Genomic DNA, 14,869 nt, shown 5'->3' on the forward strand with positions numbered 1-14,869 from the left:
ACAACTATTTCAACAATTTTTGCTCAATTACTTTATCAAACAAACTTTAACAAGGTAAAACTTGATTTGCTTACCATCTTAGTTGGAAATACTCGATCATTTAGTCTAATAACCATGCATAGGATATTAAACTGCATTTCGTGTAGTCTGATTAAAATAAAGAATCAAAGAAACTTAACTGTAAATCTAAACTAATTCCCCAAATAGATAATATTATGCAAGTTTAAGTTAGTATGACAGTCGAATTACAAATCATTACTCGTTCAATTAGTATGCAGTTCTCTTCATAAGAGAGAAAACAGAGTGAAGGCAATCAAAATGGCCAACAGTTTGCTATCAACACAAGTTGTCATAGCAGATTGTTTCCAATACTGAGTCATTTTTCTCTCGTATGATTCCTCTCTTCCAGATGAATTATTAGTCACAGCAGATTGTTTCTAAATAATGTCCAAAATCCTCTTTCCCAAAGGTTAGATTTGAAGTAACTGCGTCTTCATCGATAGGTATCTCAGGAATCAAGTTGTTGATGCAAGCGTACCACCTGCCATTTGCACACAAGTTTGTCAAAAATATCCTACACAACAGCTATAACTAGATGCAACAAAATGACAGCTGATTTTTTGACAAGAACAAGAGGGAAAAAACATTTACAAGCACTTATACGTCTTTTGCACTAATATGTGCAAAAGAAGTTGACCGCCCTTCTAAACAAGCTAAAATAAAGAGTTGAATTTACATAGTTAAGTATCGTCTCTGCAAATTCTAGCCTCTTTACATAGTCGAGTATCCTCTTTGCAACTTCAGGAAATAACAAGCTAAACTAAGGCTTTGAGATATTATAGTCGAGTATTCTAGCCAGGAGATTACTCTGTGACTGTCCTTTTATATCTCATGGCATATGAAGGAATTCTCAACGTCCTTATTGATGTCATCTTGACAACAGGACTAAAAGTTTCCTTTAGTTTTCACCATGTGACAAGTCTTACTTTGTAGTGGTCTATATTTTATTCGCCTTATACTCTAGCTTATAGACCAACTTGAAAGTGACGGAATCTGCACCCTTAGGCTTTGGTATGAGATCATTTTCTCATCTATAGTCTCCTTCCATTCTTTTAACACTTTTTGCTTCTTCAAAATAAGAAGGCTCATGAACATCTAAATGACCAGAGAAATAAATAAATACATAACAAGTCAACAGCTCAATAACAACTTACTTTAGCCCATTTCCTTTTAAATGTTCTCAAGGCACTTTCATCCTTTTTCAATAAAAAAAAACACGACGTCAAAGTTTAAAATGCTCCGATCACATCAAAGGAAGAAGTACCGAGTGAAGAGGATGATTCCAAAATCACACATGAGGTCATCACTTTTATTCCCTCCATTATTTATCCTTCAAAATAAACCTTGGTGGATAGGAATAAGTAGCCTCACGGAAGACATCTCAAGGATCAACAATTATATGTTTTCTATCCATGCACTTCAATTCTTTCTTCATTTCATCATAATCAATGAAGTAACTTGCTTCACCTAGAAGTTTGACACAAAATTCGTTTTGTGCAGTTCAGTCCGGGGAAGTATATTATTTTGTCTGCAGAGCAACACACAAAACAAGCTCAAGATGGCACCATGACAACGTCAATGACTTTACCTGAGGCTTCTATGAGATCTTAAAGGGGATGACTTTGCACGATGACAGCAACAACTTCATATGAAGTGCACAAGGCTCTGGCAAAGTCCCAAGAGTTTTGTGAGAGGTCTATGACACGTTCTTGCTCCTACTTTATTCCTTCCTTTCCTCAGTGCCTCCAACACCCCAGATCAGCGTGCCCAACACAGGACCGACACCAAATCATTCTGGTGGAAGGGAACTACAACCCTAGCTCAGAATAAAAGTTAAAATCTTGGCATGGAGAACCAAAGACCTTGAAATAGTTGCCACTTAGCTTCTATCCAACCATAAGTTCATAAGGCGGCTTCATATTTACCTTGGACAATCAGATTAATAACATGAGTTGCATATAGCATACCTTATTTACAAGTCTTTGAGTAGATTCTCGTCCACCATTTCTTCAACTAGTTCATATTAATATGACCAATTGTTGCTGCCAAATATTTATCGTGTCATTTTTGCTTATCTTCTCAACATGTATAGTGGATGTTGAAAGAACATGTGTCCTTGACCTGCGTGCAGACGCGAATAATGTCCACCTTCACCTCTTTGATATTCCACGAAATTTCATATCCTTTAGGCCAAAAGAACACAATATTCAACATACATTACAACTAGTGCTTTAACCACGGAAAAAAAGTTTTCTTCTAACACGTGATAATAGACCTAACTCCTAAGAGTGACATGGTAGCAATCAAGATTGAATCAGAACACTTCTTTTTCCACTTGATGGATTGTGTTGTTTGGCATGACTACTGCAACATTTCCTTCATAATGATAAAGAGTTGTGAATTTTAGAATCATCGCCAATGAGATATTGTTTGTAACCAAAATTAATAATTCAATCATCTTTAAAATCACAATTTATAGATGATAATCCTCCCAGCATTGTAGTCTCTGTCATGAAACATTGGCCATATTTTTCATTGGAATCAACTTCGTTGTTCATAGCATTTCCTTTATTGTATTCTCTATCATCAAACATTTGGCATATTCTTTGGGACCATCTTATAGTTTGCAACATTTCCTTCCTTGAGCTTGACTCTACAATCTCTCATGTTATACCAAGTTTAAAGTTTACCGCAACAATAGCACTAATCTTCTTGTTGCCACTTTCATTGGAAGACAATTCCCCTTTTGAAAGCAACCTTCTTCTTGCCGTTCTTCTGAGTAAGGCTCTTCCGTTGTTAGGAATAAATGCTTCTCCCTCACCGACCCTAAGAAAATTGTCCACCATTTGATAAGCTAATGACTCTAGATGCAAGAAGATTCTACAACTCCACCAAAGAAGGTTCATTTTTCCACCCTTGAACAAATGTGATGAAAAGAATATACTCTTGTTGAAGAGCAGAAATAATATACTTCTTCATTCATGCTTCTGTTATAGCCTCTTCCAGATCTGAAAGTGATATCTCCAAGCATAAATTTCAACCTTCAACAAATATTGGGAAATCTAAAGATCATCTTGTGTTGTATTAGATAATTGGATTTTTAAATATTGAAGATGAGCCAAGTTCCTATAGTTGAGCAATCCATCAAGACTATGCAAATCTCAAAAGTTAATTTGCACCTAATTATTTGCTCAAAGACATCATGAGAGATAATCTCCTTAACTCAAATTCCATAGTTGCATTTAATGTCTCCCACCTCTTTAGAGCATTTGGGCCATCACCTTCAGATGTCTTGGTTGCAGCTCCACCAATCATATCTCATCAGTCTTCACCTACAAGATATTACTTCCTACAACTATTTCAAATCTTGTAATTGGCTGGAGTGATTAAAATCGCCACTGGCTATTGAAATCCATAGTGATTGCCAATTGTTTTCTTCTCAAAAGGATCTTGAAAGAAAACCTTCATTGCCCTTGTGGCTTTGATGCCATGTGAAAAAAAGAGAGTAACACCTTAATGTGCAATTTGTCTTTTTTAAAGAGTCAACTAAAATACCACTAGACCAAGATCTCTAACTTTTGCATAGAAGAATGACAATCAAAAGAACAAGTGAGAAAAAAAAAACAAAACTTTCACTAACCTTTGCCTGAAAATTGTTTACAAAATTTAAATGTCTACCCAAAATTCACTTTAATAATTACTAGATGGAAACTATTCTAAATAATAAGCGATGGAAGCAAGCTATGAAGAATTTAATGAAAAGCTAGTTAAAGCCCTTTCTCTAAATGATCGCTTACATAAATAATGGATAGCTGAAGTGGAGTAAAAAACTTAATTAGAGTACAACTTCATTAAACAAAAGGCACAATAGTTCCTGGTTGTGTGTACTTCTTTCTGATTAACATTTTGCCATCAACAAATATACTAGAGCTGAAAAAATGAAAATATGTCTAGTCAAATAACTGAAATTTAAATATCAAAAAGATTAAGTATCATGCTTGATATTCTCTATGGAATAAACTTAGATTGAAAGCACTCACGCTATGGGCAAACAGGGAACTTTAGATCATCACTTGTTTCCTCATCTGCACACCTTCTCAGAAAATAGAACTGCTGACGCAAGTGCAGAATCTGATATGTATTCAAGTTTGTCAAATTCCAAAGTGGCACCAGATTAAAAAATGTCAGAGCAAGAGTAACAAAAGAATCCATTTTAGTCTAACAAATAAAAACATTGTATTAGATTACAATCCATGCCAAACCTTTATTTCTTTCTAAGTTATACTAAATCAGTGCAAAAATTTTAAATAATGGTCAATGAAAACAAGAGACAACTATAAGGGTATAAGACTATATTGATATGAGTCAAATGACAATATGTAAAATTTCATCAACTAGTTTACGATGCTTCATACAATTTCTATGTCAACAACACTACAATGCCTGCAAAGTATCAGCTATTAAGATCAGAAATTCCGTTTGTTGCTTTTCCACACAACTAAAATCTGACCAAATTTCACTAGCATAATAAGACTCAAGTATAATTAACTAATTCTTAGCAATCTCTTGACCTTAAAAGTAGGAGGTGAAAGAGTAAAGCAGTGAAAGAAAAGAAGAAAGAAATGGGAATAGAAGAAAATGGTTAAAAAGAAAACATACTACTATGTGAAATAGAGAAGATACTGTGGTATTATGGCCTTACCTCAGGTCCTTACTGCAACAATGATATCTGTTTACATCCACCATAACAATGAAGGATGTTGAAATTAATAGGCATTTGGATATCTAGATTTAGTCTCACATCCAAGTATTAATTTCTTATGATCATGGGGTGTATTTAATATAATGTTCTTCTGTCAAAATAATATAATTTTTATCCCACTAAACTTGGTACCAGAGCAAGACAAGTCATAAGTTGGGATTTTTTTTTTCAAATCATCTCAAAAGAAAAGTGTAGATTTGATATGTCGAAGCCACCTCTGCTCCATCCCATATATCCTCTTCTTTCTATATCTCAGCCTCCTCTACACATCTTAGCTGACAGGATTCCCTCCTATCGCCCCTGACCACATTAATTTTCTATCTATCCACCCCTCTCGACCCTCCCTTTCTCTGTGTTAACATGGCTACAAAAAGATTCCTAATTTCACCATCATCTTTCATACTTCATTTGCCTTTTAATATATTGTTCATTTGATTTAAAACATGGTTTAAAATCTTGAACCATATCAAAGTTTGGTTTATGACCAGAACGATACCGTTTCGGCATCAAATTGTGCTAATATGATTTCGATATTTTTAAATATAAAATATATTAATTAAAATTCTAAAACAAATATGAGACAATGATATCTCCATATGATAAATTAAAAATAAAAAAATTATTTTATATATATATAATGGGACAATATTATTAGCCTTTGATTAAGCTATCATATTATATTTAAGAGTTGATTGAAATTATTAAGCTACGGTTAAATATTAATTAACATAAGTTTCTTCCTTCTCTGCATCATTACACTTGCCGCCTGCGGGCCTTTGCAACCTCGTAGAGATGCCCCGACCTGCGGAGGTAGATACAAGATCGTGGCAACCTTTGGGACTCCTCTGAGACGCCTCGACCTACGGAGGTTGCTGCTGTATCGCAGCAGCCTCCGCGACTAGGGATGTAAATAAGCCAAACCGCTCGTGAGCCACTCGCGAGCGGTTCGGTTAAAACTTGACTTGAGCTCGAAGTTGACCGAGCTCGAGCCTAATTATTACTAGCTTGGTGGTTCACCGAGCCAAATGAGCAAGTAATAATATATTTTTTTATAATATATAGTATATTAATTTATTTATTAAAAAAAATAACCAAAAAAAATTGAGCTCAAGCTCGAGCTTAAGCCCATAATTAAATATCGAGCTCAACTCTACCAGCTTGAGCGAGCTCAAGCTCGAGTTGAGCCAACATAAATCGAGTCGAGCTGAGCTCAAGCCTAGGCCTAGGCTGGTTTGAGCTTGGCTAGGCTCGTTTATAGCCCTATCTGTGACCCCCCGACAACATGCAGTGCTGGTGCCGAGCAGAACAACCAATTTCACCTCGCACAAAACAACATGTTAAACCATGATTTAAAATAAGATTAGATATTATCTGTTTTTCCAAAAAATCTTTCTTTTGTTCGAGTCAATGTCAAACTTTTACTTAGTCTATTTGGAGAAGTTATCCCTTATAGTGAATGAAAATTTAGTCCTCCCAACATTTATTCCCACTCATTTTAGATGTTCAACTCTAGTCTTAATTTTTGTTGCAACACTTTTATCACTATTCATCTATTAAAGTCTTAAAAGATGTATTGATCATGCTCTTTCTTCAAGTACTCTTTCTCTTCACTTAGGATATATTGAAATTTCGCTCATCTCTCCCTCTAACATCTTCTTGTCTCCCAAATTCATATCAACTTTTACTAAACTTCTCCTGAATTTTTACTATTTATGCCACATCAACATATACTACAACCTAATCTTTCTTTTTTTGCAACCCTTCACCATTTGTCACTCATCTTCATGAACCCCAATGTCCTATGCTATCTTTAGGCGGAATGAGATTAAGAAAGTTCATATTCTTTCAGGAGTATTTTTCTAAGCACAGTACAAGTCACCAACTTTAGCGTGATACAAAATTTGGGAGAGATAATAACTATTGCACTAGTATCTTCAATATCTGCAGTGAGTGCCTTTGCTATTTGTTAATCTTTTTAACTTTTATGAAAATTGGAAATCAAACAATCTTTGCATTCCAGTTTGTGCTAATAATTATATATGGGTGTATACATTTAATCCCACTTGAGGCAATAAAGAAAAAGGCATCGTGTTAGAATCATATAAAATATAGAATAATCCAATGCTATCCCTTTCAAATGTAATCAATGTTGGCAATCTACATTTGTATTAAACTCTACTTCAAGTGACTCTGGGACCTAATTGTATAAACTTGAGATGGAATACTAATTGTAGTAGCTAAATTAGGTGCAACCAGTTAAGTCTAAAGCATCTTCTTTCAACATAAATTTGCATACAGATGGGACCAGGGAAAGAGAAGCAAACCTCATTCCGAAGAGGATTAGCAAAATTCTCAGTTGAAAAAAGATCTTGAATTTCAACCAGCAAGTTTGCATCCTTAACCCCTGACCATGTGCTTGCAGGTAAAGCCAATAGTAGCACAGTTATAGCAGCATTACTTGCTAATTGTACAATAACAGGTACATCAAATGTGGAACTGCAAGTGCTCTCCGCCACTGATGCTGATACAGGTTCCAATATATTAATTCCCTGTTCATTGCCACCTGAAACTGTTATACCAGAGATAGCTGTTAGGTTATCATTGTTGGCCTTCATGCATGTAACACCTGTAGCTTTGAAACCAATTCTTGTTCTACACACTGAGACTCCTGGAAGTAAGGTTGTTCCTTGGCAACATACAGTTACAATATCCTCTTTAAGATTGTCATTTGTGATTGAAGATGATAATATGTCTGTTACATATCTAAATAGCACAGTCTCATGAACTTGCTTCAGTATCTCTCCCTGGAATTCAAAATGTTCATTAGGAAGATCAGAAGTGTGGCACAATGAGAAGATGGGAGTAGCAGTAAAGGAAGAAAGACCTTCAGAGCATGTCTCTCTTTCTCCTCATTGCTCAAGGTAGATCCATCTTCCTCTTGTCTCCTAACCTCAAGAATCTGTTTAATAAAATCTCCAGCACATGCAGGTAAGGACTTCAACACACAATCAAGAACTTGGGAAGCACTTTTTAGGTCCTCAGATTTCAAAAGAATAGGTACATCATTAATCAAATATTTAACAATGCTCAACCAGCTTTCATCTCTGCAGTTCTAAAGACAATCCAGAATTTACAGAAAATTATTAATCATGAAGATGAAAAATCATTTAAATTTAGATGAACAACTTTCCATGAGGCTGAAGATGAAAACATTTTTTAGATCCTCACACTTTAAAGAATAGGTATATCATTAATCAAGTATTTGACAATGCTCAGCCAGCTTTCGTCTCAGCAGCTCTAAAGATATTACAGAATCTACACAAAATTATTAACCATGAAGATAGAAAATCAGTAAACCTAGATGAACAACTTCCCATGAGGCCTAATCGGACACATATTCATTAATTTCACTCATTAAAACATACATATTTTCCTCATTAATATATTAATTGTCTATGGTGCAATGGTTATTAGCAAACCAATATGATGTGTTCTTCATCACAGTCCAAGTGCACAGGCAACTGCCAATTATATGCTGACAGGTTGATGATAGCATGAATCATACGTATGCAGATGCAATATATAGATTCAGTGAGGTACTTATTAAACAGGACAATGGAGTTATATGAGTTTGCAATTGGAAACATATTGCTTGAAGCTATCTAAGAAACATCCTCATACTACTACAGTTCTACTAGATATCTAAGTTCTATTTGACAAACCTACGTGTTCACAGAAAAGAGACTATCATCTCTTTGTGAGAGAAAACAGGAAAGGAAGGTTAAGCTAAAATAGGGTATTCAAATGCTGAAAATGAAAGAAGAGAGATTCATTTGGAGGCTCCATTTTGACTTCTCTGAAAAATTCTTTGCACAGGATGATTGACAACCTCTAGAAACAAATTCACTTTTTTTATTTTGACTGCACCTATTTTCTTTGAATATTCCTACAAAACACATTTCACAAAAAGTTTTCATTTACTTCAAGAAGAAAAAATAAAATAAGTGGAAAACTTTTTCCTAGTCAAATGCAGCTTTAATTTCTTTACCAGTGTATAAAGCAATGATGGTGCTTTCTCATAACCAGAAATAAGCATAAACCTGGGGAAAAAGGCAAATGATGAATGATATTTGGGTTTAGATCTAAAAAATGAGAAATATGAATAAAGTGATGCACTGTCTTAGTAGCAAAGTAGAACTAGAAACATCACTAACAGAGTAATCGAGGAAATTATGTTGTACATATTATAAATATTATATAATACTAAGCAATCACATATATCTTGGTGATTTTTTTCTGCTGACTTGTAACAGAATCATACAATTCATCAACTATATTCATTAATGTAATGTGTCTTAGAACATTGACTGGTATTGTATACTAAGGTCATTCTGCGTGAATAAATCAAATATAACTGGTTGACATTCATGATGGATAGCTTTCTGATTGTATACACGTATACTGATCCACAAGTTAGGAGCCAAAAAACTATTTGGTTTCATAAAAGTTGAGGTTTTTTTTCAAGCCATGTGTGTGATTAATATATTTTTATTTAACATGGAAATGCTTGTGTGGAATTTTATTTAAAAATTACAATTAGGTTGCAAATAACAAGAGGAAAGGAAATAAAGTTGATCAGCAAAGACTCTGTTAAGCATGTAGGATTTTACCCCCTACGATGCCCAGTTGCATTATCAATTGTATCCATTGCTTCCCAAAGAAGCGCAAGTGGAACCCAATGAGGAGGATATTTGAAGCGAGCTACATCAAGGATTAGTACCATATCACTTTCTGCATGATATCCACCAATTGGTGAAAAATGACCAATCCCAGTCTGCAAATGAAACAAAAACAAATATTAAGTATTCCTCACCCTGCAACAATAATACGTTAAGCACAAAATATCTTAGTGTCCAAAATAGCTCCTGATACACTATAGAAATAAAAACCGTCAATGCTAGTTCTGAGCCTAATGAAAAAAGTTAAAGGTTGTTTTAGGCCTAGACAGCTAGCATTAAGGGTGCGTCTAATTGAGGGGAGGAAGGGGAAAGAAAGGACGAGTGCTAGAGAAAGGAGTAGGGGACAGAAGAGAGAGGTTATAGGTCTCCATGGTTTTGATTTATTCAAAAAAGATGAAGGAAAACTAAGAGAAAATGACAAATTTAAACCTTAACTAGTCTTCTCAAAACTTTTCAATGCCTTCATGCCTCTTCCGTCCACTTCTGGACAAAACCAAATCTAGCAAAAGGAACTTCTTCTTCCTCCTTTCTGTTCTACTACTGAGGTAGGCAAGGGAATTTGACTGTTTTCATCCTCCTTTCCTTTTATTTGGGCTCCCTTCCCCTCAAATAGACACACCTTAAATATTATTCAAAACTTATGAAAGACACCTCAAAATAGTTGGGATAAACACAACTTGATGATAATGTGTAGAAAACTAAATCAAGGAATGGTGAGGATTTTAGTTGCAATAACAATATTGAGGAGCTCTCATATGCCTTTGAAATGAACTGTGAAAGCTTGCAAAATACCTCTATATGTTCCTGATCTTGGAGCCCCTATGTTGAAGACATAGTATTCCTCCTCTTTTCATGTTGACAATTTTCTATAAATATCTAAAAATTCTGATTGTAGCTAACTGTATCTAGTGGGATAAAGTTTGGTTGTTGTTTTGTATATAAAAATTCTCATTGCCATTTCTAACCCACTGAACTTTTGCCCTTCTCTGCCAGACATAAGTTGGCAATGCTCGAGCTGGATAAGTGACAAGTCTTCTCCGCCATAGGAGATAGAGCATGAATCTCAGCTAAAAGGGCAGCCCGGTGTACGAAGCTCCTGCCATGCGGGGTCCCGGGGAAGGATCCATTGTACGCAGCCTTACCTTGTTTTTTTGCAAGAGGCTGCTTCCAGCTAAGGAAGCAAAATTTCCCAATTTAGAGGTTAAAAAGGATGCCTTCTTTAATGCTTGCAACCTGATAACATCAGACCAACTACCAAGCTGCCTGTGTAGAATTTTCATCTTCTTCACCCAAGTAGAACAAAAAGAACTATAGTGTGTAATTGCCAACAGCCATGGACCAAGTCAAGAAAATCCCATCATGCAGCTAGTTATCGGTTGATATCGTCTAGTTTACACATAGAACACAAATTCTCACCGTCATATATATTATATCATATTTTATATAATGAAAAAAAAAATTAAATTAAAAAGACAACCCAAAGCTTGGACACTTGGTGCCAGGTTTGTTCCTATCCTATGTCTGGTTATAGGCGGTACACAAGCCCTGTAATCTTGTAAAGCAAAATGTAAGCAACCTTATTGAATCGAGTGTATGCCTATGCCATCAATGGAGAAATTGATATTGCATCAACATTGGGAAAAATATTCATAATGCATAATTTCTTTTAAGTATAAAATCTCATGCAGTTTCACGAAAGCCATATTACTCACATCGCATATGCACAACTAGCACTCCAATTTGGTTAAGCCAATATTTTTTTGAAGTTAGAAAGATACCTGTTTTAAGGGTTTTCTACTGTATGATGCTACAAGATGACAGTCTTCTGAAGAAGAACATTTGATAACATTGTGACGAAAATCATCAATGTTGCATTGATTTGTACGAAAAGATTCGACTTTAGCTCCTGCACATTGAGCCAAGCAAGCCACTTTACCGAATGTGATACCTTCAGCCTTAACTTTCTCCAAAGGTTCACAACAATCCAACATGGACTCATCATACCATCTCCAAGGACCTAAATTGTCAACAAAAAACTATTCAAATAAGAATTAACTAGATGATACAAAACCATGATAAAAAATTTCTTGTGTTAGTTTAATTTCTGCGAATGCATCATCAGACAAATTATATTATGGCTTAAAACCAAATATGAAATAGCTTATATTGTGTAGCGATTGTTATATAGTTGGAATGAGAAAGTTGTTTTATTCGATACAGGAAATAAGATTAACCCATGGCCAATATATTTCAAAATAAAATGATCAAAGATGAAAACTTGTGTTAATTCAAAAAAAAATTCTCAACTAATGCATGATTTATATAGAAACGAAACTATGGAAGCGAATACTAACAAATTCAGTGTTAATTAATGAAACAACTAGTACCTTTCCATTTTCTATGCGGATCTATAGCAAGGGCATTCAATACCATAGATAAACTGGCCAACCCACAATATGCAGGCTCTGACTGGGTTTGGAAGTGAGAAATTAATTTAAAGAAGCCCTCCATAGTTCCATTTTGAAGAGCTTCACAGAATAATCTCTGAAAGTTTCCCAAAGAGAAAAAGTATTACAATAGGCTTGAAAAGAAAGGTTTTAGGAACTGTTAAAAGTTTATGTTCTATCCTAGCACAAAAGGTAAAGACCTCCTGAAAAGCTAAAGCACACAAAAAATTATTAAGTCAACATGATCATTTAGATTTGCTCAAGCATTAGTTTGAGATAATTTGAGTTGGCATGCTATGGTAAGAATTGTAATACCTATACAAGACTTGCCATAAAACAGATAAATTTGTATGAAGATAATTTTTGGACAATGATTGTCTTCTCATGATCATTATAGAAAGGGGTTATAACATATATAGATCATGAAAATACCATCATCTTCAAAAAGTAACAAAGTATTGGGAATATCTTCTTCCAAATAGAATGTTAGGAATACATCATCCAAATTATTCCATAAAAAGGCAAGGAACTCTACACTCCCTCCCTCCCTCCCTCCCTCCCTCCCAATCAAGCTAGAACTCACTCAAATTTCAAAATTTGGTCTATGAAGACTCCATGGAACATTAGTTATCTGCTCCTTGATGGGAATATCTGTCGTTCATACGCTCCCATTACTAATTTTCACCTTGATGATATGGTGGTCAACCTCTGCAGGTTCTCTTCAGTCATGATGAACAAGATTATGAGCTACACTTAGAACTGCCTTGTTATCATACTATAACTTTACAAGAGAGCTGCTAGGGACTTTTAGTTCATTTAGAAGCCTCCCTAATCATATTCTTTCAAATATATTATGAACCAATGCCCATGTTCAGCCTCTGCACAATTTCTTGCAACCACTGACTCTATAGGTGTATCAACTAGTTTGCAACTCAACATGCATGTCTCTTGAGGAATTAAGAATGTACTTCCTTATGAAATGATAATTTCAATCTTGTTTCTAGATACATCCATACAAGGAAGTATTTCAGAACCCCAAGATCCTTTGGTTCGGACTCAACAGCAAGGCATCTTTAAACCTAATTCTTCATAATTATCCCCTATGATAATTATGCTATGCTATCTACATACACTTTAACAATAAAAAATTTTTCTTGAACCTATATAAAGTGCTAAAAGAGTGTGTGATTTGATCGAACCTATATAAACTCATGTCTATTTACCACACTTGAGCAAACTTTTCAAACCATTCTCTAGGAAATTGTTTCAGTAGAGAGATTTTTCAATCTAAACACAAAGTTACCTTCCTTTACAAAACCAGGAGAAAAATCTATATAAACTTCCTCGTGTATGTCATAATTCAGAAATGCATTTGACATATCTCGCTGTTGTAGAGGACAATTAAGAGCCCATGTTAATGATAAAAGCACACTTACTATATATTTTTGGCTATCCTATTACCTATATGTCCAGGTAAAGTGTTTAGCAACAAGTCTTGCATTGTACTGGTTGACGCTTGCATCAGCATTGCACTTCACTATCAGAACTCACTTATATCCCACTGTTGTCTTCCTTTCAGGTAATTCTATAATGTTCCAAGTAGCTTCTTTCTAGTGCACCAATCTCTTCTTGCACTGTTTTTCTCAACTTGGAGAGAACAGGAGCTTTTTGTATGTTATTCAGTATCTTTGACTTGGACAACGGGATAGTAAATACCTGAAATTTGGAAGATAGCTCCTCATAAAGAAAAAAAACATTGATAAAGATGGTATACGATGTTGGGTGCAGGATCAGACCACTTTCCTAAAAGCTATTGGAGGTCCAAACCTAGGCCCTTTCTCTGGAGCACAAGACCATGCTCAACTAGTTCCTTAGTCTGTTCAGCATCAGCACGTGAACTCGGAGTGAAACGAAATGGAAAAGAAAGAAATTATCTTGGGGAAAGAAATGTTAGACAAATTCACTAACTAGTAATAACTAATTTTCACCCTATCAATCCTTCAAATTTGTTATCGATGAATTCGAACAAACATCAGATGCGCATCATTCATGCATGGGCATAAATAGTACCAAAACCCCAAAACGTTTACTATCAAACTCATCCATGAATTAAAAGTAGGAACCCCAAATGTATCCGGAAACAAACGGCAAATAGGTGAAAGATTAATCAGTCCGTGCCAACAACCAAAGGACGCAAAATCCATTGGAATCAAGAACTGGAAGCGGGGTACAAGTAAAGGCGTGATCAAGAACACCTTTCCTTCGGGAGAGGGAAACTCGATCGCCGGCGGAGAAGGAAGTACTCTCCGGTAAAAGCTTGCGACCGCCATGGCGTCGGTCGGTCTTCAGTCGCCTTCCCACTCGAATCGCTCTCGCCCGCTTCCTTCCTCGCTCGCCTACGCGGGTCCGTGGCTGCACGCGGTCTTCATTTTGTTGATTTTCTGGACGCCGGTTGGTTGTTAAATTTTATTTAATAATAATAATAATAATTTAGAAATAGTTTTTCAAATAAATAATAATTCATTTTCAATTACAAATAATTTCCATATTTTTTACAATTAATAAAAAATCATTTCAAATAAATTAGAAATTCCTGACATTAGAAGTCTGAATGGAAAATAGATGGATGGACTAACAGCATCCACCTTAATTTTTTTATAATCGTATCTAAAATTTAAAATAAATAATTTTTTTTTATTAAATTTAGATATTAACTTTTTACTATGAAATAAATGGAAGGAGAGAAATTGAAAAGAATGAGTGAAATGAGAAAGATTGAAAAGAAATATTATTTTACTTTTAAATAGATGTTTCATTCTGTAAATTTAGAGAATTATTATTCATCAAATCTAAATTTAGAA

General features: G+C 35.0%; 1 protein-coding gene across 8 annotated transcripts; it reads right to left on the reverse strand.

The window, feature by feature from the left end:
• Positions 1-181: 181 nt before the first annotated feature.
• Positions 182-14,445, reverse strand: LOC121971480 (glutathione gamma-glutamylcysteinyltransferase 1-like). 8 transcript variants are annotated; one of them, XR_006109147.1, is made up of 12 exons: positions 14,264-14,445; positions 11,949-12,105; positions 11,340-11,578; positions 9,493-9,656; positions 8,871-8,922; positions 8,712-8,768; positions 7,707-7,934; positions 7,147-7,626; positions 4,101-4,191; positions 2,028-2,243; positions 1,649-1,876; positions 182-541 (listed from the first exon to the last, which is right to left on the reverse strand). XR_006109147.1 is itself a non-coding variant. In XM_042522774.1 (12 exons), exons 4-11 carry the CDS (start codon positions 12,070-12,072, stop codon positions 4,102-4,104), a joined length of 1,434 nt encoding a protein of 477 aa, XP_042378708.1. In that variant the 5' UTR covers positions 12,073-12,105; positions 13,470-13,724; positions 13,805-13,884; positions 14,264-14,406; the 3' UTR covers positions 182-541; position 4,101. The 8 variants fall into 8 exon arrangements, 4 of the variants coding, with proteins under 4 accessions (XP_042378708.1, XP_042378706.1, XP_042378709.1 ...); XM_042522774.1 differs by lacking the exons at positions 1,649-1,876; positions 2,028-2,243 and adding exons at positions 13,470-13,724; positions 13,805-13,884 and having other exon boundaries at positions 14,264-14,406; XR_006109148.1 differs by lacking the exon at positions 182-541 and adding an exon at positions 563-1,527.
• Positions 14,446-14,869: the final 424 nt, after the last annotated feature.

The sequence above is a fragment of the Zingiber officinale genome, chromosome 4A (assembly GCF_018446385.1).
Source record: "Zingiber officinale cultivar Zhangliang chromosome 4A, Zo_v1.1, whole genome shotgun sequence".
Taxonomy (NCBI): Eukaryota; Viridiplantae; Streptophyta; class Magnoliopsida; order Zingiberales; family Zingiberaceae; genus Zingiber; species Zingiber officinale.